The sequence below is a fragment of the Brassica rapa genome, chromosome A02, assembly GCF_000309985.2.
Source record: "Brassica rapa cultivar Chiifu-401-42 chromosome A02, CAAS_Brap_v3.01, whole genome shotgun sequence".
Lineage (NCBI taxonomy): Eukaryota > Viridiplantae > Streptophyta > Magnoliopsida > Brassicales > Brassicaceae > Brassica > Brassica rapa.
Window position 1 is genome coordinate 27,567,870 of NC_024796.2, and position 22,211 is coordinate 27,590,080.

General features: G+C 36.7%; 4 protein-coding genes across 6 annotated transcripts; all 4 read left to right on the forward strand.

The window, feature by feature from the left end:
* Positions 1–16: 16 nt before the first annotated feature.
* LOC103854533 (FRIGIDA-like protein 3) lies at positions 17–4,550 on the forward strand. Of its 3 annotated transcripts, XM_018656136.2 has the most exons (5): positions 50–241; positions 453–521; positions 2,038–3,038; positions 3,110–3,273; positions 3,927–4,550. In XM_018656136.2, exons 3-5 carry the CDS (start codon positions 2,048–2,050, stop codon positions 4,338–4,340), a joined length of 1,569 nt encoding a protein of 522 aa, XP_018511652.1. In that variant the 5' UTR covers positions 50–241; positions 453–521; positions 2,038–2,047; the 3' UTR covers positions 4,341–4,550. The 3 variants fall into 3 exon arrangements, with proteins under 3 accessions (XP_009129722.1, XP_033140534.1, XP_018511652.1); XM_009131474.3 differs by lacking the exon at positions 453–521 and having other exon boundaries at positions 17–241; XM_033284643.1 differs by lacking the exon at positions 453–521 and having other exon boundaries at positions 30–241; positions 2,041–3,038.
* A 303-nt stretch (positions 4,551–4,853) lies between these two features.
* LOC103854534 (glutamate receptor 1.2-like) lies at positions 4,854–9,827 on the forward strand. The gene is made up of 5 exons (XM_009131475.3): positions 4,854–5,717; positions 6,695–7,905; positions 7,994–8,300; positions 8,724–9,082; positions 9,169–9,827. Exons 1-5 carry the CDS (start codon positions 5,408–5,410, stop codon positions 9,553–9,555), a joined length of 2,574 nt encoding a protein of 857 aa, XP_009129723.1. The 5' UTR covers positions 4,854–5,407; the 3' UTR covers positions 9,556–9,827.
* A 233-nt stretch (positions 9,828–10,060) lies between these two features.
* Positions 10,061–15,356, forward strand: LOC103854536 (glutamate receptor 1.3-like). The gene is made up of 5 exons (XM_009131478.3): positions 10,061–11,897; positions 12,038–13,284; positions 13,362–13,668; positions 14,150–14,523; positions 14,598–15,356. The coding sequence occupies exons 1-5, from the start codon at positions 11,549–11,551 to the stop codon at positions 14,979–14,981; spliced, it is 2,661 nt and encodes an 886-aa protein (XP_009129726.2). The 5' UTR covers positions 10,061–11,548; the 3' UTR covers positions 14,982–15,356.
* Positions 15,357–17,271: 1,915 nt separating this feature from the next.
* LOC117131836 (glutamate receptor 1.3-like) lies at positions 17,272–22,181 on the forward strand. The gene is made up of 5 exons (XM_033284666.1): positions 17,272–17,622; positions 17,712–18,937; positions 19,026–19,332; positions 19,956–20,329; positions 20,413–22,181. The coding sequence occupies exons 1-5, from the start codon at positions 17,316–17,318 to the stop codon at positions 20,800–20,802; spliced, it is 2,604 nt and encodes an 867-aa protein (XP_033140557.1). The 5' UTR covers positions 17,272–17,315; the 3' UTR covers positions 20,803–22,181.
* The last annotated feature ends 30 nt before the right edge of the window (positions 22,182–22,211 follow it).

A 22,211-nucleotide genomic window follows, 5' to 3' on the forward strand; every position in this document is an offset into this window, starting at 1 on the left:
TTTCTTTTTTTTTTTGAACAACGACCACGTGCCTTCACTTATTACCAAAAAAAAAAAAAGAAAGACAACGAAGAAAGTGTCTCTGTGTGTAAATCACTTTGCTTTAGTTTTGCCTCCCATCGACTTTTTTACTTTCCTCTCTTCTCACGAAAATTTCGCGATCGCTCGAGATGGATCTACCATCTTCCGCTGCTTCTTGATCTCTTCTTTTAGGGGATCACTTGGTCTGATTTTTTTCCAGGTAAAGCTGTTTTCTCTTGTAGTGTTTTGTCTTTATTTGATCATGTCTCCACTGTAGCTAGGGTTTGCTGATTTTCTCCAAAAGCAGATCGCTTTGGCTTTCAATTTTGCTGTTTCTTTAACGAATGAAAATGTCACTGGATTCTTGAATCCTGTGGCTATTAGTATTGATTGATCTTTATTTTTCTGTTCTTGATGATTTAATTCTGTAGTTGTTTGTCATTTGGGATATATCTAAGCGCTCTACTTCACAGCTTGGAGATTGGACTTGTTTTGAATTGGTAACACTGTCGTTTCTAAATTTATATTATTCCCTTATCTGTGTGGATATATTATTCTTTAATATATGGTAATAAAAGTGAAAATTATGTTTTTTTTTTCTGACATGTGTGGTTGTTATCCAGTATTTAATACTCCCTCCGTTTTTAAAAGATGTATGTTCTGGAAAAAAAAATTGTTTCAAAAAGATACATTTTTTACCTTTTCAATGTATGATTTTATAAAAAATTATAAGTTTCAAAAAATTTAATGGTGTTTATTGAATTTCTATTGGCTAAAAATTATGGAAAATTGTTATTCACAAAAAATAATGCATATTTAATGAGTTTTTTTTAAATATGTGAAAAGTCTAGAATATGCATCTTTTAAAAACAGAGAGAGTATATTTTTACTATACTACTAGGGTCGGCCCGCCTTACGGGCGGAATATTCGTTAATTTTATATTCACTAAATGTTCGAGTTGAAATTTGTTTTAAGATTCAAGAATTTGGTTATCTGTTATGTGTTACTTATTAGTATGCAGTGGTATAGTTGTTTTTCGATTATTCTTACTTTGGTATTGTATCAAATTAACTAATTGTCCAACTCATAATTATAGATGTACAAATGTGGATTTGTGATAAAGTTTGATGACAATACTGTTTTTTTTTAATTCTTATTCATAGTGGAGTGTGCATGTGTCAGAAAGAGGCTTATATCAACTTTTATGTTTTTGCGTATGGATTTTAAATATATATTATTTTGTATAATGCATACTTGCTCTACAACATTTGCTTGTAGACTAAAAAAACTGTTTTCTATATTTTTAAAAGAGAAAATATTTAATCTAGAATATAACATGGACATATGTATTGACTATATATAGAAGTTGGGTGTTATTTTAAAATGACATATGTATAGAGGTTTTTCAACTATTACTTCACTGGCACAAAACATTTATAACTGCAAATACCTTCTTTTAAAAGCAAAACTAATAAAAGTGTGTACAACAAATGTATTTTGATATATATTATATGCATCAAGTTATAAAGGTTGTAAACATTGCAAAACTGTTTGGAGCAAAGTTTTTAACTTCACGATCTTCATCTTGACATCAGTTCAGTGCCAGTCCTGGCCACAAGCAGAAGAAACATGGACTTCCAGCCAGCACGATAATAAGTATTTTCGCGGCCACATATTTATAAAAAGTGACTTTAGCCTAGTGGTTCTAAGAAAAATTACCAGTGCTGGAGGTGCTGGGTTCAATTACCCCTGACAGTTTTTTGTTTTATTTTGGCTCCAAATATAAAATGGGACACGTGTCACTCCATAACGCACGACTTGATGATGTGATGAGTTTTTGGTTTTATTTTGGCTCCAAATATAAAATGGGACACGTGTCACTCCCATAACGCACGACTTGATGATGTGGCATCACAGGAGGGAGGCGAACATATTTTTATATATATAGATTTGATTATTCTTTAGTTTTTTTTTCATCTTATTTGTTAAAAGGCTTTTTATTTCACCTTGTGTAGTAGCTCTTTCATGATGGAGGACACCAGGTCAGTTGCTTCCCTCATGGACTCCACGTCATCCAAGATCCAGCAGCTTCAAAAGGCCTTTGCCGAACTCGAAAGCCAGCGCGCCGTAACATTCAACCTCAAATGGAACGAACTCGAGGAGCATTTCCACGGTCTGGAGAGGTCCCTGAAGCGACGGTTCCACGAGCTCGAGGACCAAGAGAAAGAGTACGAAACCAAAACAAGGAAAGCTCAAGAGCTATTGGAGAAAAAGAAAGCAGCTGTTGAAGCCAAGGAGAAGGCGTCTCTAGAGAGGCTTCAGAAGAAGAGAGACGCAGCTGTGTTTGCTATCAACACTGCTTTGGATAAGTACAACAACAATAACGCTCCCAACATCAGTGCAAAAGCCTTTGCTGCTGAGGATGAGAATCTTGATGGTACTGTGCAAGATGCTGAGATCTCACCTGTGAAGGCTTATCCAGAGTTGGTGAAGCTGTGTGAGGATATGGACTCAGCAGGGCTTCATAAGTTTGTATCAGACAACCGTAAGAACCTTGCATTATTAAAGGAGGAGATTCCTGTGGCGTTAAAGGCAGCAGCTAACCCGGCTAGTTTAGTGTTGGACTCTTTGGAAGGGTTTTATCCCACAACCAGTGATGGGAAGAAAGACGCTAACCTCTTGGGAATGCGGAGGACATGTATCATGTTGATGGAGTGCCTTAGCGTGCTGTTATCAGGTCTAGACAGCAACTCTCTTGTTGCTGTTCTCTCGGAAAGTGTTAAGGATAGAGCAAAAGGTGTTGCAGACGGATGGAGTCAACTGCTGGAGAGTCTTGACATGGATGGTGGCAATGGTAACTCTTTGGAGGCTCATGCTTTCTTGCAACTACTGGCGACTTTTTGTATTGTTTCGGATTTTAAAGAGGATGGAATCTTGAAGCTGATCCCTATGGTTTCACGTCGCCGTCAGGCAGCTGAGCTTTGCCGGTCTCTTGGATTGTCTGAAAAAATGCCTGGTTTGTTCTCTAATTTTAAGTCATATGATATTATGTTCCTTCACCATTGGTCTAAACCCTGTTTATTGCAGGTGTGATTGAAGTTCTGGTGAACAGTGGTAAACAGATTGATGCTGTGAACTTGGCATTTGCGTTTGGACTCACAGAAAAGTTCCCACCTGTTGAGTTACTTAAATGCTACTTGACTGAGGCAAGTAGATCTTCCTCCCAAGGCAATGCATCTCCTGCTGTTCAGGCTAGTGCTCCCTTTACTTGATAGCCTAGATTATACATTGCTTGCTAGAGAAAATGAAAGGATGTCTTAATGCACATTGCCTAGAACAAGTGGTTTGATCTTTTATTGAATTTTCTACCTTTTCTTGTGCATTTGGCTCTTTAGTCCACTAAATCTTACCTCGTTGGAACATCTCTGAGCCCTGTTTAGTTAGCTGTAATTTACTTCAGAGTAGGTCTGCAATTTCGGTTTGGATATTTTTAGTTTTGGTTAATTCGGTTAGGCCACAATCTACTCACCAAAATGAACCGAAATAAAATTGGTTCGGTTTTCGGTTAATTTATATTTTATATTATTTTTCCAAAAAAATAATCGGTTTTGGAATTTCGGTTAGACTTCGGTATAATTATTTTTTAAAAATTGGATAGTTTTGATTAAATTCGGTTAGTTCAGTTATTTTTGGTTAATTTTCGTTTTTTGAAATTCACAAACCAAACCAAATAGACGAATTATTTTTCAGTCATACCGAACTCAAAACCGTAACTGAACAGAAAATTTTGGTTCGGTTTGTTGGTCCGGTTCGGATAAAAATCCGGAGGCCTACAGAGTTCTAAACCCTTTAAAACTGATGCATTCAGGATCAGATTATCATAGTTATATGTGTGCCAATGCAGGATGAGTTCAGTGAGCGGGAGCTTACAGGTCTTAAAGCTGTGATAAAGTGTGTGGAAGAGCATAACCTGGAAGAGCAGTACCCGGTTGAGCCACTACACAAAAGGATTCTTCAGCTGGAGAAGACCAAAGCAGAGAAAAAGAGAGCAACAGAACCCACAAAGCCTCAGACAAAGCGACCACGTGGTCCTCAACCCCGAGTCACTGACAACAACAACAACAAGACAGGATATGGTAGAGTCATCCCTGAGAGGTATCCGCAGTATGTGTATGACAACAGACAGTTCCTTAGCGGTCCAATCATGGCAGCACAGGCTCCTCCTCCTCCTCAGACTTACACTTTCAGTCCAGCTGCTGCTCAGGGGAACTTCTACGGGAACTGCTATCAGTACCAGGCTCCTCCTTACTTTCACTAGTGATAATGGTGAATGTGACTGTGACTTTTTCTCTCCTATGGTGTTAACTAGTGGCAGCTCCTTAACCCCCCCTCTCCTACTAGTCGTTTTCCTTTTGATGTTATTGTTGTGTATGGATGATTTTAGTATTTTTAAGGATCAACCTACCCAAAGCAAAAAATACTCAGAATTTTATTTTAATTATATATTTACTGTTGTAATGTTTTCTTTCTTGCGTACTTAAGCTTGTCATTTGTTGCATCTGTGTGTTTTAAATCTCTGTGCACGAATAAAAGCCCAGCACTCGTGGTACGGTATGCCTTTTAGGTTTAGGAAAATTTACTTTTTCTAAATAAATATGTATTCTTAAAGGATAAAAGAAATCGAGTTTTGAGGCTGCTATAAATATGGGTCTAAAGATTTGTAAGATTATTCATTGACACAATAATAAAAAATTCTAAACAGGTATTTGCCTCACTACATTTGGTTCTCTATTGTCTTGTTGCTTAATTTGTGGCTGTTCACGACATCATTAGTGTAAATAACCATCTAAAAAAGGTTAGTAACTTACTTAACAAGTCAAGGTTAAGACGTCATTACCAAAAGAAAACACATTTGCACGTCAAAATTTGTTGCTAAAATTGATCCGTTCAACGTTTTTTTTTTGTTACACTACAGTATTCTCATTTTTCTTACTTTTCTTTGACCAAATCATTATAAAAATACCCTAAAATAATGATATGATTGAGAAAAGAGTAGCCAACCTCGAAATACAATCTGAAACTTTGGAATATTTCAACCATAGGAGAATAATTAGTTAAATTATTTTTGAAATCAATTATTTAAAATCTATCAATTACTGTGTTTGTCTAATGGTAATAAAATCGGAAAATAACCAGTGCAGACGCTCGGTCTAAATCTTGTTTGTATTATAATCTTTTGTAGTGGAATAAATCTACAAGAGTAAAAAACAAAACACGTTATGGGTTGGCTACAATCGACGGTTATATATAGTAAAATTATAATAAAAATGTTCATATAGACGTGTATGTTGTTTTTTTTTCTTTGCAATTGGAAACTTCTTTCTAATGGAGAAGTTTGGGATCCAAAACCGAACTCTGGTTTCATTTGTTATTGTTCTGTTTCTCTTTATCTGCTCTAACTGTTTTGCATGGTCTCAAAACGACGAGGTTAGTGGAGTCTCCGGGACTGAGCAAAAATGGGTTAGGGTTAGGGTTGGGTTGGTTTTGGATCTGGGTTCCGTGGAAGGAAAGATAGTGGGAAGCTCTGTTTCCTTGGCACTTTCTGATTTCTACACTGTTAACAGTAATTACAGAACACGAATCATTCTCTCTGTCAGAAACTCTCACGGAGAGCCTATCCTAGCTCTCGCTTCAGGTAACGTACTCCATTATTCAAGCTTCTTATTAGGGACAAAATATCTTACTAAACTCGCTATATAAATGTTTACAAATTTCTGATCGATAAAAGCAATCATCTAGATGAGGACCAATTCACTTACTAGTTACTACCAATTAGTTTTAAGTTTGAAGTCCATAATAAATCAGAAACTAACACTTCTTCATTCTTCTCTGTCTCCATTCACTCACAATCAGGAGTGTTTAATCCGGTAAAACCAAACCAACTAGAACCGAACAAAATCGAAATAGAAAAAGTGGTTTGGATTTGGTAAATACCGAATATACCGAATGAATGTTATTTTAAGAAACTGCAGTATATAGATATAGTTTGGTATATAAACCGATCAACTAAAATATAGTAGTATAATTATATGTAGATTATCTAGTAAATTAATAATACACATAATTTATTTTATTGATATGATCTCCATACTTAAAATATTGATTTTTGTAATATAATAATTTGTTATAAGTTAATAAATATTCTTTCCTTTTTATTAATTTAAACAAAACACAATTTTGTTTTTGTAGACAAATATGTGTGTATTTAGTAATTTAATAATATTATGGGTTACTAATTTTCTTATTTTTATTCTAAAAAACTATCATTGTTAACTTAATATGTTTACTAATTAATTATTTAAATAGTAAAATAAAAATAGTTTATTTAGACACCAAAATATTTTCATGTTATATTAAAGCTGATATCTAATCATATAAAGTGAAATTCATAAAATATTATAAAAGATAATATATTTATGGTTTTTTGGTATAAAACCGAAAAAAAAACCAAAAACCAAAAACCAAAGGTATATAAACCGAACCAAACCAAAGTAAATATGATTTAATATGGTAGCTATTTTTCGTAAATCGAAAAACTGAAAAAAACGAACGGATTGAACACCCCTACACAATCTATTATCTATATATGTTTTGTCTTTTCAAATGAAACAGCTATTGATCTCCTGCAAACTGAAGGAGTTGAGGCAATTATTGGCGGGAATTCGTTGCTTGAGACGAAGCTTTTGGCGGAGATTGGAGAGAAAGCTAGGATTCCTGTGATTTCACTTAACTCTCCGGTTTCATTGTCATTGAGAAAATACAGCCATCTGATCCAAGCCACATATGATTCATCCTCCGACGCAAAGGGCATTACAGCTTTCATCCATGAGTTTGATTGGAAGAATGTTGCTCTTGTTCATGAAGATGACGATGACTGGAGAGAGAGCATGCAGCTCCTGGTGGACAATTTCCATGAAAAGGGCGTCCGTATACAGTCCAAGCTTGGTTTTACAGCCTCTTCAAGCAAGCAGTTGATGATGGAGCGTTTAAGGAAGCTGAAGAAATTGGGAACCACTGTCTTTGTGGTGCACATGTCTGAGCTTGTAGCAACTCATCTCTTCCCATGTGCTGGGAAGTTAGGGATGATGAGTGAAGGGTTTGCTTGGATCCTCACTGTTAAAAGCATGAACAGTTTTAATCAAAACCTTGACGATTTTTCAAAACAGGCAATGGAAGGTGTGGTTGGTTTCAGGTCTTACATCCCAATGTCAAAAGAGCTTCACAATTTCACTTCTAAATGGAGAAAATCACTTCCTGTTGAAGAAGATGCTGGGTCTGAGATAGCTCGGCTGAGCATCTCTGGTGTATGGGCTCACGATGTAGCCTGGGCACTGGCGAGAGCAGCGGAGTTTACAAGGATGTCAAATGTATCATCAACTCTTCTTGAGGCTATCACAGAGTGTAGGTTTAAAGGTTTGAGTGGTGACTTCCGTATCAAGCATAAGAAGTTGTTGTCCAACAAGTTTGAGATTGTGAATTTGATAGGATCAGGCGAAAGAAGAGTGGGATTATGGAATTCTAATGGTAGTTTCAGCAACAAGCTGGAGACCATATTCTGGCCCGGTGGGACTATCCAAAATCCGCAAGGGCCCGAACTAGGAGAAAGCAAGAGAAAAACGCTCAGGGTTTTGGTTACATCTAGCAACAGATTCCCAAAACTGGTGAACGCGACGACTGATCCAAGAACAAAAAAAATTACTGCTGATGGGTTCTGTATACAAGTCTTCAATGCTTCCATTAGGCGTTTCAACTATGATGTGGAGTACACACTTTGGACTGGTGGTCCTAACTACGATAATCTTGCACATACATTTAGTAGCCAGGTACTAACCTTTGCTCAATTTATAATTACAAATATTTTTTCATATATGTAGAGTGTGTGGAAACTCAGCCACCTCATTGATCCCACAGAAAGACAAATATGATGCGGCCGTGGGAGATATTACAATCACTTCCAAAAGATCAAATTATGTTGATTTTACTATTCCATTCACTGAACTGGGTCTAGGAATGGTAGCACCAAAGCAAAGTAGTATGTGGGTGTTCTTTCAACCTCTAACACTAGACCTTTGGATGACAAGTGCAGCTTTCTTTGTCTTGACGGGGACTATAGTTTGGTTGATAGAAAGACCTGAGAACATTGAGTTCCAGGGATCTTGGTCACAACAGATTGGAGTTATGCTTTGGTTTGGCTTCTCTACCCTTGTTTATGCTCACAGTAAGTACATCTTTTCACATTAATTCTTATATGCCAATAATTATTAAAGTTGGGTATGTCTTTGGTTTGCAACTCAAAATTTAATTGGCAATAAGTAAATTGACCTTATATATATTATGCTGAGATTTCTAAATGGATCTCACTTTAACAATGGTAGTGACCTTTCAGACCACCCTATTTAGATCAACAAAAAAAACTCTATTACCATGTTAAATTTAGACTTATCATGAGCTTAACTTAAAATCAATTGGCAATGAATAGATTGACACAAACCTCTATATATATTATTCGACTATTGATGTGGAACTTTCGTTCATTAGCACCCTCTCAACAATTGTGGGATGTCAATAATTTAGACACGACAGATTGAAATGATTGTTTAAATTAGTTTTTCACCTTTTGTTGACTTGCTATTTGTGACAGGGGAGAAGCTAAAACACAACTTATCAAGATTTGTAGTTACCGTTTGGGTATTTGCAGTGCTCATACTGACTACGAGTTATACTGCAACATTGACATCAATGATGACGGTGCAACAGATAAGATTCAACACCAACAAAGACTTTGTGGGTCACCTTTCTGGCTCACTCATTGCAAATGAGACCCTCAAAGCAATGAATACCAAAGGTCTCAATACCTCTGAAGATTATGCTAAAGCCCTGTTGAACAACACAGTCGCATTCATTATCGATGAGTTGCCATACCTCAGTGTCCTCCTTGGAGAGAATCCTGGACGTTTTCTAATGATCAAGCCAAAAGTTACCACCAACGGTTTCGGATTTGTATGTATTCATCTTTATCTTCATCCCCTTACTCTTTTTTTTTACTTGCTGACAAAATAAGTTGGTTTGTTAAACCATGTTTTCAGATGTTTCAAAAGGGTGACGAATTGGTGCATAATGTGTCCAAAGAAATATCGGAGCTAAGGACAAAAGGGAGGCTTAACGAGATGTCAAAAACATGGTTTGATAATCGTTTTCCTTATACAATAGATGATACACCAGACCCTATAGACCTTTACAGATTTCGAGGTTTGTTTATGATCACGGGGGGTTCTTCAGCTCTTGCTCTTGCAGTAGTTCTCATTATCTGGCTCCGGGACACATGGGGAGATCTTATGAATTCGATCAACATATTTCTTGCGGGAGGATTTATACATTTCAGGATCCTCTTTGCAAGAACTGTCTCTCCCAGCCCCGTCGATGAGCCCATTGGCGAGAATGCAGTGCAAATGGCTCAACGTAACACACAATAGAAGTGGATGGTTTTGTTCTTGTGTGTAATAGTACAAGTGAAGGTGGATGCTCCTGTTCTTGTGTGTTGTTGTGCTCAAGTCTTTAGCGCACGTGATGTTGTTCGTCTTTGACTGTGACTTAGAGCCTCACCGAACAACCTTTCCCTTCTTTCTCCAGAGGTCCGTCAGTCCACTGTGATATGATTCTTGTTGACGTCATCTGTATATATAAAATGATGTTTTGACCAATCCTTTCTTGTAAGTTGCAGATGTAATATATTGATTTCTTACTATGATTAATCTGTCCTGTAATCACTTCGTATCCCACACACACCACAGCCCAAACAACTTGTCACTTCTTGCCATGTGTTTTGTTGGAGATAAATAATTGATTTTGGCTCACTTCCAGTTACAACCAATTAATTTTAAGTTGGAAGCCCAAAAAACTTAACATATTCTTATTTCGTTATTGCAGTTGCCTTAAAATACAAGTCTAGGTTTTGTGAACATTATGTGATCGTGTATATTATTGGTTTTTTTTCTACCTTCCAAGGACTATTGCTCACTTGCATGCATTAACAATCTTCCATTGTGCTGAGAAAAGTAGATGCTCCATAACTTGGTGTTGAAATTTCTGATGCGCAAAGTAACGTGTTTCCAGTCACCAATATGTTATCTTACACGATAAGAAAACAATTCATTCAAGACAAACATTTTCCTCGAAAGTTCGTTAGGAAAATGACTATAGCCGACGACTTCCCAACAAAACGTGGTCGTTTTGGGACTAACTTTTTCTATTGGAAATTCATCGGAAACGATCACAAATCTAACCAACAAAAAACCTGACGACTGTCTTCATGGCAGTGAAAATGCCTCCAAACAGTGTGTGTAGATATTGATGGAGTGCCTAGCCTTAGCATTCTGTTATCTTGTCTAGACAGCAACTCCCTTGCTGCTGTCTTCTCACAAAATGTTAAGGATAGAGCAAAAGGTGTTGCAGAAGAATGGAATCCACTGCTGGCAACTCTTGACATGGATGCTGGCAATGGTAACTCTTTGGAGGCTCATGCTTTCATGCAACTACTGGCTACTTTTGGTATTGTTTCGGACTTTAAAGAAGATGAACTCTTGAAGCTGATCCCCCGTCTCACGTTGTCGTCAGGCAGCTGAGCTTTGCCATTCTCTTGGATTGTCAGAAAAAAATGCCTGGTTTGTTCTCTAATTTAAAAGATATGGCTGATTCTATTGCATTTCATATGACATTGTGTGCCTTTACCATTGGTCTTAACCCTTGTTGTCATGTGCACCACTTCGTTAATTGCAGGTGAGATTGAAGTTCTAGTGAACAGTGGAAAACAGATTGATGCCGGAAACTAGATGCCTGTCTAGACGGCAAATCGGATTTTAAAAAACGATTTTTGTAGAATAAGTAAAATTGATCTAGAAAATTAAAAAATCGGTGTAGACCCAGCCTAAACAATAATTCCCTATAAAGTGACTAATTGCGATTAATAAGATCATAATCATTCTTCTTCATTTGATACTAGTATGTTTCCTAGCATCTTAGTACCTTACCGTCAGATTTAATTAAGCTAAGTAGCCGCTCTTGCGATAGAAATACAATTAACAGGTCAAGGTTAATAAGTCAATACCAGAAGAAAACACATTTGTTATTTACAACCGTTGACAAATATTTTTGTTGCTAACATTGATCCGTCTTAACGATTTTCTACACTATAAAATCCTATTTTCCTTATTTTTCTTTGACTAAAACATTAGAAAAATACAATTGAACTCCCTAAAATAATGATATGATTGACAAAAGAGTAGCCAACCTCAAAATACAAGCTGAAACTTTGGAACATTTCAACCATACGAATATTTATATTTGTATTATAATCTTATTCTAGTGGAATAGTTCTACAAGAGGAAAAACAAAACACGGCATGGGTTGGCTAGAATCAACTGGTTATATATAGTAAAAGAATAATAAAAATGTTCATGTAGAACGTGTATGTTGTTTTTTTCCTTTGCAATTGGAAACTTCTTTCTAATGGAGAGGTTTGGGATTCAAAACCAAACTCTGGTTTCATTTCTTCTTGTTCTGTTTCTCTTCATCTCCTCTAACTGTTTTGTGTCGAGCCAAAACGACGACGTTAATGAAGTCTCCGTGTCCGAGCAAGAACGGGTTAGTGTCCGGGTCGGGTTGGTCTTGGATTTGGGTTCCGTGGAGGGCAAGATAGTGGGAAGCTCGGTTTCCTTGGCGCTTTCTGATTTCTACGCAGTCAACAGTGATTACAAAACAAGAGTCTCTCTCTCGTTCAGAAACTCTCAAGGAGAGCCTCTCCTTGCTCTAGCTTCTGGTAACAGTGATTACATTCTTTCACCTTCTTCATTCTTATTCTGTCTCCATTCACTCACAATCTATATATGTTCTGTCTTTTTTTTTTTCCCTTTTTGAATGAAGATATATATATAACTGCTGTCTTTGTGAATGAAACAGCTGTTGATCTGCTGCAAACTGTAGGAGTGGAAGCTATTATTGGCGGAAGTTCGCTGCAGGAAACGAAGCTTTTGGCGGAGATTGGGGAGAAAGCTAAGGTTCCTGTGATATCACTTAACTCTCCAACTTCATTGTCATTGAGAAAATACAGCCATCTGATCCAAGCGACACATGATACTTCCTCCGAGGCAAAGGGCATCACAGCTTTCATCCATGAGTTTGATTGGAAGAGTGTTGCTCTTGTTTATGATGATGATGAAGATGACTGGAGAGAGAGTATGCAGCTCATGGTGGACCATTTCCATGAGAACGGAGTTCAGATACAGTCCAAGGTTGGTTTTACAGTCTCTTCAACCGAGGAGGTTATGATGGATAGGCTAAGGAAGCTGAAGGACTTGGGAACAACTGTTTTTGTGGTGCACTTGTCTGAGCTTGTTGCAACTCATCTCTTCCCATGTGCTGAGAAATTAGGGATGATGTCTGAAGGGTTTGCTTGGATCCTCACTGCCAAAACCATGAACAGCTTCCATGGGAACAATGGCGACGAATATGCAAAAGAAGCAATGGAAGGTGTGGTTGGCTTCAAGACTTACATTCCAATGTCCAAAGAGCTTCAAAATTTCACTTCAAGATGGAGACGATCACTTCCTGTTGAAGAAGCTATTGGGTCTGAAATAACTCGGTTGAGCATCTTTGGCGTATGGGCTCATGATGTAGCCTGGGCACTGGCGAGAGCAGCCGAGGTTACAAGGATGCCAGATGCATCATCAACTCTCCTTGAGGCAATCACTCAGTGTAGGTTCAAGGGTTTAAGTGGTAACTTCCAAATCAAGGATAAGAATTTCTTGTCAGACAAGTTAGAGATTGTGAACTTGATTGGATCAGGTGAGAGAAGGGTAGGCTTCTGGAGCTCTAATGGTAGTTTCAGCAGTAGAAGACATCTGTCTTCTTTTACTGATAACAAGCTAGATACCATAATCTGGCCCGGTGTGTCTTCTCAAAGTCCCAAAGGACACAAACTAGGAGAAATCAAGAGAAAAACACTGAGGGTTTTGGTTACATCTAGCAACAGATTTCCAAAGCTGGTGAGTTGGAGGACTGATCCAGTAACAAAAAAGATAATTGCTGATGGGTTCTGTACACAAGTCTTCAATGCTTCCATTATGCGTTTCAACTATGATGTGGAGTACGCACTTTGGACTGGTGGTCCTAACTACGACGATCTTGCATATACACTTAGTAGCCAGGTACTAACTTAGTGATTACAAATATTTTTATGTAGAATGTGTGGAAATTCAACCATCTCCATTGATCCCACATGCAGAAAGACAAATATGATATGGCCGTGGGAGATATTACAATCACTTCCAATAGATCGAGTTATGTTGATTTTACTATACCATTCACTGAACTGGGTCTTGGAATGGTGGCACCAAAGCAGAGTGGAATGTGGGTGTTCTTTCAACCTCTAACACCAGATCTTTGGATGACAAGTGCAGCTTTCTTTGTCTTGACAGGCATTATAGTTTGGTTGATAGAAAAACCTGAAAACAAGGAGTTCCAGGGCTCTTGGTCTCAACAGATTGGAGTTATGCTTTGGTTTGGCTTCTCTACCCTTGTTTATGCACACAGTAAGTACATCTCTTCACATTAATTCTTATATGCCAATAGTATGGTCAAAAGAGATTGAAGTGATGCTTTAAATGTCTGTGCCGAATTTTACTTATTTTTCCATATAAGTCATAACTAGTCGTTAGTTATGGATTTACTCAGGAGTCAGGACGGACCGGTCTTGAGATTTTGGAGCCATAGACAATTAGTAATGGTTTATATAATTTTTTTCTTACAAATTTGAAAACTTTTAAATATTTTTTTTGTAAAATAAAAATTTTTTGGAGGGGGGGGGAGAGAAGGACTAATATTTTTTTTTTTTTGAATATTTGTAAAATTTATTCAAAGAAAACTAACTTTTGTACATCAAGTGTGGCTGTTTAGGTCTTACTGACTCTTACATGAAAACTCATAACCGGCCATGAATTCACTTAGTTTCTATTGGTTTTAGTTGACAAAAAAAATTGTTTTTCATCTTTTGCTGTTTTATACTTGTGACAGGGGAGAAGCTAAAACACAATTTATCAAGATTTGTGGTTACAGTTTGGGTATTTGCAGTGCTGATACTGACAACGAGTTACACTGCAACATTGACATCAATGATGACAGTGCAACAGATACGATTCAACTCCAATAAAGACTTTATAGGTCACCTTTCGGGCTCACTCATAGCAAATGCGAGCCTAGCTAGTACCAACATCAATGCAACGAATGTCAGAGGCCTCATTAACTCTACAGATTATGCAAAAGCCTTGTTGAACAACTCGGTCGCATTCATTATCGACGAGTTGCCATACCTCAATGTCCTCCTTGGAGAGAAGCCTGATCATTTTCTCATGGTCAAGCCACAAATTACCACCAACGGTTTTGGATTTGTATGTATCCCTCAGTTTCCTTACTCTTCATCTTCTTTATAACTTGCTGACAAAAGGTGTTGGTCATGTTTCAGATGTTTCAAAAGGGTGACGAGTTGGTGCATTTGGTGTCCAAAGAAATCTCGGAGCTAAGGACAAAAGGGAGGCTTAACGAGATGTCGAAAACATGGTTTGATAATCGTTTGCCATACATAATAGATGATACATCAGAACCTATAGACCTTTACAGGTTCCGCGGTTTGTTTATGATCACGGGAGGTTCTTCAGGTTTTGCTCTTGCAGTACTTCTCATTATATGGATACGTGATAGATGGGAAGATCTTATGAGTTCCATCAACATATTTCTCTCGCGACGACTTGTACATTTCAGGATCTTCTTTGCAAGAACTATCCATGCTAGCCCCCTCGATGACCTCTTTGTTGAGAATGCAGTGCAGATGGCTCAACTTAACAGATAGAAAGATTTTCAAATATAGCAAAAGGTCCATACAAGTGAAGTGGGTGGTTTTGTTCTTGTGCATAATAGTACAGTTGAAATGGATGATTCTATGTTGTGTAGTTGTGTATAATACTACAAGTGAAGTGGATGGTCATGTGTCTTGTGTTTTGTGGTGCCTGAGTCTTTAGCTTACACAATTTTTTTGATGTTGTTCGTCTCTGACTCTGACCTAGAGCCTCACCGAACAACCTTGCCCTTTTTTCTCGATAGGTCCGTTAGTCGACCGTGATATGATTCTTGCTTGATTCAAACCGTCTGTAAATATAAATGATGTTTTGACCAATACTTGCTTGTAAATTGCATATGATTTCTATTGATTTCTTACTCTGATTAACCAATATGTGTCCTGCAATCACATCTTATACCAGATCACTGTCCAACAACTTGGCACTTCTTGCCATGTCGTTTCTTATTCGGTTATTCCGTTATTGCCGTTGCCTTGCAACACAAGCCTAGGTTTCGAGAACATTATATGATCATGAAGTGACGAGTAAACTACTGTTTTTTTTTCCACCTTCCAAGAACTATAGCTCACATGCCTCCATTAACAATCCTACATTGTGCTGAGAAAAGTAGACGCCCCATAACTTGCCGTTGAAATTGCTTATGCGCAAAGTAACGTGTTTCCAGTCGCTAATATGTTATCTTACACTACACGAAAACAACTCATTCCATACATTTCTCTCGGAAAGTCGTCGAGAATGACTATAATCGACGACTTTCCTAACAAAACATGGTCGTCAGGAAAAAAATCCATCAGAAAATCGTCATAAGTATTCCCAACAAAAACCTCGACGACTATCTTTATGGTGGGCATTTCCGTTAAAAGGACAGAATATCCATACAAATAATGCCGGTGAAAGTGCCTCCAAACATTGTGTGTAGATACACTTTGGTGTTACGTAAATCTACATCACACCAAAGCTTTGGCTACTCTATATATATATGATCTGCTCACATATATATCCTTAATTAGTAATTAGTATAAAAGACCCAACAAGGCAACAAAGATAGTTTTTACACATGAAAATATAATTTTGAACAAGATACTTAAAACCTACTTTTCAAGACCCGTCCACACCAAATCCACTACAAAACCTTATTATTTTTGAAAAAGTACAAAAGCTTATTATAGTTGGTTTAGTTAATAAGGCCATAAGCATCCGATCATTCTTCGTTTGATATTGTACTAGGTTGACAGGTTGTTTCTCCTAGCATCTATGATCTATCTAAACATAAATATTATCTTAGATTTTTCATTTCTCAAGGGAGTTCTTTATTTTGACCGTCAGATTTGGTTAAGCTACATAACCATTCTTGTGATAGAAAGACGATTTAGATTGGTGGTCTGAAGTTGCGGCATAAACGTACTTTAAGACAAAGGATATTGACCAAGTTCGATTTCCTCTACTTGGTCATTTGAGATGAAACTTACTTCATCATTTCCTCTACTTCTAGATGTATGTATATAACCTCGACCGTATAACATTATTGCCGAATTATTGGTTGCTAACAAAAGCTAAGACAATGTAAAAGAGGTTACGTAACACGTCAGGTTAATACCAAAAGAAAACACAGATGTTTTCACACTAAAGAATATCCTCATTTGGCTTACTTTTCCATGACAAAATTATTAGAAAAACAGAATCGAATTCCCTAAGATAATGTTTTGTGTGACAAAAGAGTAACCTCGGAAACCTACGCTGAATTTCCTTTTGAATTTGTAACCCCTAAGATAAGCCGGTCCAGTTGAAAATCTGAAACTTCAAAAATTTCTACCATAGTGGAATAACTTTGCACAAAGATGTGCCTCCTTTGTAAAAAATAAGACAATAATTTTAGGTCCCCCCAAATATCTGGGCCCCTATATTAATAAATTTTGATATATCAAAAAAAATTCATTATAATAAAAATGACTGTTAGCATATAAAACAAAAAAGAATATTAACTGAAATTACATTCATCTTTATATTTTTTTTAATAAGCTATTTAACAGTGTAACCATTTATTTACCTATATATTGTGTTTGTACTATTTTATTCATAAAATAAAATAAAAATATATATGAGAAATATGTATATATATATATAATTAAATAAAAATAATAATGAGCAACCAAAGTTTTACCCTTTATCAAAAAAAAAAAAACCAAAGTTTTACCCCAATTAGAATTTTTTTGGCTTTAGGCTTACTTTACAGAGGTAAAACAAAACACGGCATGGATTGGCTAGACTTGGTTATATAATAAGAATGATCAAGTACACATGTTTTCGTAACTGGAAACTTCTTTTTAATGGAGAGGTTTTGGATTCAAAAGAGAAATCTTGTTTCATTTCTTCTTGTTTTGTTTCTCTTTATCTCCAACGGTTTTGTTTTTAGTCAAAACGATGTCGTTAACGAAGACTCCGTGTCCGAGCAAGAACGTGTTAGGGTTAGGGTTGGTTTAGTTTTGGATTTGGGTTCCGTGGAAGGCAAGATAGTGGGAAGCTCTGTTTCCATGGCCCTTTCCGATTTCTACGCCGTCAACAGTGATTACAAAACAAGAGTCTCTCTCTCAGTTAGAAACTCTCAAGGAAAGCCTCTCCTTGCTCTAGCGTCTGGTAACATACTCCATTCTTCCACCTTCTTGATTCGTCTCTGCCATTCACTGACAATCTAGACATGTTCTATTTTTTTTCAAATGAAACAGCTGTTGATCTGCTGCAAACTGTAGGAGTGGAGGCGGTTATCAGTGGGGATTCGTTGCAGGAAACAAAGCTTTTGGCTGAGATTGGGGAGCAAGCTAGGGTTCCTGTGATATCACTTAACTCTCCGACTTCATTGTCATTGAGAAAATACAGCCATCTGATCCAAGCGACACATGATTCTTTCTCCGAAGCAAAGGGCATCACAGCATTCATCCACGGGTTTGATTGGAAGAGTGTTGTCCTTGTTTATGAAGATGAAGATGACTGGAGAGAGAGTATGCAACTCCTGGTGGATCATTTCCATGAGAATGGAGTTCATATACAGTCCAAGGTTGCTGTATCTCCAAATGATGATTGTATGATGGATCGGTTAAGGAAGCTGAAGGATTTGGGAGCGAGTATCTTTGTGGTGCACTTGTCTGAGCTTGTAGCAACTTATCTCTTCCCATGTGCTGGGAAGTTAGGGATGATGGGTGAAGCGAATGCTTGGATACTAACTGTTAAAAGCATGAACAGCTTTCATGAGAGAAGTGGCGACGGTTTTTCAAAAGAAGCAATGGAAGGTGTGGTTGGTTTCAGGTCATACATTCCAATGTCAAAAGAGCTTCAAAATTTCACTTCAAGATGGAGAAAATCACTTCCTGTTGAAGAAGAAGCTGTTGGGTCTGAGATACTTGGGTTGAGCATCTCCGGCATATGGGCTCATGATGTAGCATGGGCACTGGCGAGAGCATCTGAAGTTGCTAGGATCCCAAATGTGTCATCAACTCTCCTGGAGGCAATCACACAATGTAGGTGTAAGGGTTTGAGTGGTGACTTCCATACCAAGGATAAGAATTTCTTGTCAGACAAGTTTGAGATTGTGAACTTGATAGGATTAGGTGAGAGAAGGGTAGGATTCTGGAATTCTAATGGTAGCTTCAGCAACACAAGAGAGTTGTCATCTTGTACTCATAACAAGCTAGAGACCATATTTTGGCCGGGTGGGACTATTCAAAGTCCGCAAGGGCGCAAAAGAAAAACACTGAGAGTTCTGGTCACATCCAGTAACAGGTTCCCAAGACTGGTGAAGGTGGAGACTGATCCACTAACAAAAAAAGTAACTGCTGAAGGGTTTTGTGTAGATGTCTTCCGAGCTTCCATTAGCCCTTTCAACTATGAAGTGGAATTCACACTTTGGCGCAATGGTAGCAACTACGACGATCTTGCATATGCACTTAGTAGCCAGGTACTAATCATAACTCTAAGTTTACACTTACAAGTGTTTTTTCATCTATATATAGTGTGTGGAAACTGAACTACTTTCATATATGCAGAAAGACAAATATGATGCAGCCGTTGGAGATATTACAATCACTTATAATAGATCAAGTTATGTTGATTTTACGATGCCATTCACAGAAATGGGTGTTGGCATTATAACATCAAGAGAGAGAAGTGCGTGGGTGTTCTTAAAACCTCTAACACCAGAGCTTTGGTTAACAACGGCAGCTTTCTTTGTCTTAACGGGCATTATAGTTTGGTTGATAGAAAAACCTGAGAACACGGAGTTCCAAGGAACTTGGTCAAAACAGATTGGAGTTATCTTTTGGTTTGGCTTCTCTACCCTTGTTTATGCGCACAGTAAGTACCACCTTTTCGCAGTCTTATTATATGACGTTGGTCATAAGAGTATGGAGTGATGCTTTATAATGTAGAGATTCTATAAATTAATACTCAGATAAATTTATAAACTTCAATAGTACTAATTTTGACCAATGTCAAAATACAAATCAATTCGATAAGATACTGAATTTTAGAAAAAAAATATATAGTCATATTAGAATCATAAAATTTATAGTTAATATACAGAAGTTTTATATAAATATAAACAAAAGATTGTATAGCTTATTTTTATTCACAATAGAATTCATGTTTATTTTTTTCTTCACTTCAAAGTAGTTTGATATTATATTATTAGATTACATCTAAAAACACACTTACATTATATGATACACATATTTTACATATCAAATAATACAATTAAAAAACTTGAAAGCCAAATTTATGAAATTAAATCAGTATATAAATTGCGGAAAAAACTATTTTACATAAAAACAGATTAAAACTTAAGAAGTTGTGGAATTAAATTTTATGTGTATTAATCTTCCTAAATTAATAAAAATACGGTGGTGCCAACATTATTAATTTATAGAGTTTTATTTTATTGTAGTTTTTCAACTTTTTCTGCTTACCATTTGTGACAGGGGAGAAGTTAAAACACAACTTATCAAGATTTGTAGTTATAGTTTGGGTATTTGCAGTACTCATATTGACTACGAGTTATACTGCAACCTTGACATCAATGATGACGGTGCAACAGATGAGGTTCAACTCCAACAAAAACCACGTAGGTCGACTTTTGGGATCACGTATCGCAATGGCGGCCTTCGCCAGTTCCGGCCTCCAAGTACTGAGTATGAAGGGTCTCAATAGTTCTAAAGAATATGCTAACCTCTTGTTAAACAAAACTGCCACACTTGTTGTCGATGAGTTGCCATACCTCAAAGTCCTCATTGGAGAGAATCCTGAGAAGTTTTTTTTGGTCAAGACACAATGTATCACCAACGGTTTCGGCTTTGTATGTATCCCTCAGTTTCCTTAATCTCTATTCTTATTTTTACTAGCTGACAAAAGGTGTTGGTTTGTTAAACCATGTTTCAGATGTTTCAAAAGGGTGACGAATTGGTTCCTAAGGTGTCCAGAGAAATCTCGAATCTGAGGACAAATGGGAAGCTAAACGAGCTGGCGAACGGATGGCTCGAGATTCAACTTCCATACACAACAGATGATACATCAAACCCTATAACCCTTGACAGGTTCCGCGGTGTGTTTATGATCACTGGAGTTTCTTCAGCTTTTGCTCTTGGAGTACTTCTCATTCACTGGCTCCGAGATAGATGGGAATATGTTGTGAATTTGGTCAACATATTCCTCTTGCAACGACTTGTACATCTGAGGAACCTCTTCGCAAAACTTATCTATCTGATCAGTCCCCTCGCTGACCCTATTGACGAGGATACGTTTCAAATAGCTCAACGTAACATACAATAGCAACTGGTTCACACATAGCAAAAGGTCCATTATATCATTCGTAGCATCCTTAATACAACATGAAGTGGATGCTCATGTTTTTTTTTTTTGAAAAAAAAAATGGATGTTCATGTTCTTGTGCATGAGTTTATAGCTTAGGTATAAATTATAATGAATGTTTAGAGCAATCCGTGTTTGTAGATTATAGATGTAATTGTTGTAATATATTTACCTATCTTAATGTAAAATACAAATTATAGTTTGTAATCAGATTATCTACTTCACTTTCTAAGCTTAAGAAAAAAAAAAAAAAACACATATTAAAATGATATTTTTGTTTTGTATAAATTAAATTTAATGAGAATATACAGTTAACAATATATTTCCCCATTCTGATTAAGATGTGGCTAGTGTTTTCCAGATTGTTAATATTGGGTTTTCTTTTGGGTTGGGCTAACAAAATTAATGGTCTACATAACCATCTTCTGAAGAGAGAAAAATAGAGAACAAACAATTGAACAAACCCTATTCTCCAGTTCCCTCCTCTTTCTCTTCTCCAATAACTCCTCTCGTCTCCTCCGTTAACTTACTCCATTAACCTGCTACAGTTTTCTATCTTGTGCTACTCCATAATTCCTTGTTCTAGGGCCGGTTCTGAGCATATGCAAGTAAAACATTAGTCTATAATCCTCAAAATTTAAATATAATTTACATGAACATAAGTTTCCAAATTTCTAAAACAAAAAGGTTTATTATAAATACTATTACTAAATTGTTTATACTCTTCAAATTTTCAGAACAGTCTATGCCTTGTCCCATCTATTTTGGTCGGTAAAAAAGAAAAAAACAAGTTCAGATACCATTAATTCCATGTGTTTGGTGCAATTTCTTCGTTTGCGAAAGTGAGTATACACCAACTCAACTCGTCGTCCTCGGGATTTTGAAAAACATTCTACTTCTTTCCTAAGGTGTTACTTTCACAGTCGCAACAAGTCTGGTTAATAAGTCAATACCAAAAGATAACATACCTGTTTTTACAGCCGTTGACAAATGTTGCCCGTGTGGGGTGTTTTTTGTTGTTGCTAAAGTTTGATCCGTTAACAAACTTTTCACACGGTAGAATCCTCATTTGCCTTAATTAATTACTTTTCTTTGAAAAAATCTTTAGAAAAATATAATCGAATTCCCTTAAACGATGATTTAACCGAAAGAGTAATCTCGGAAACCTACCTTAAGTTTCCTTTTGAATTGGTAATCCAAAGAAATAACTCTTTCTCGTTGACTACCGTCCAATGGAAAATTTTGAAACCTTTTTGACTGAAAAAAAATGAAGTTAAAAGTAGACATGTGTTTGTAACTTTTGAAAAAATGAAACTTTAACCTTTTCTACCATAGTTGAATAATTAACAGTGGAAAAACAAAACACTGCA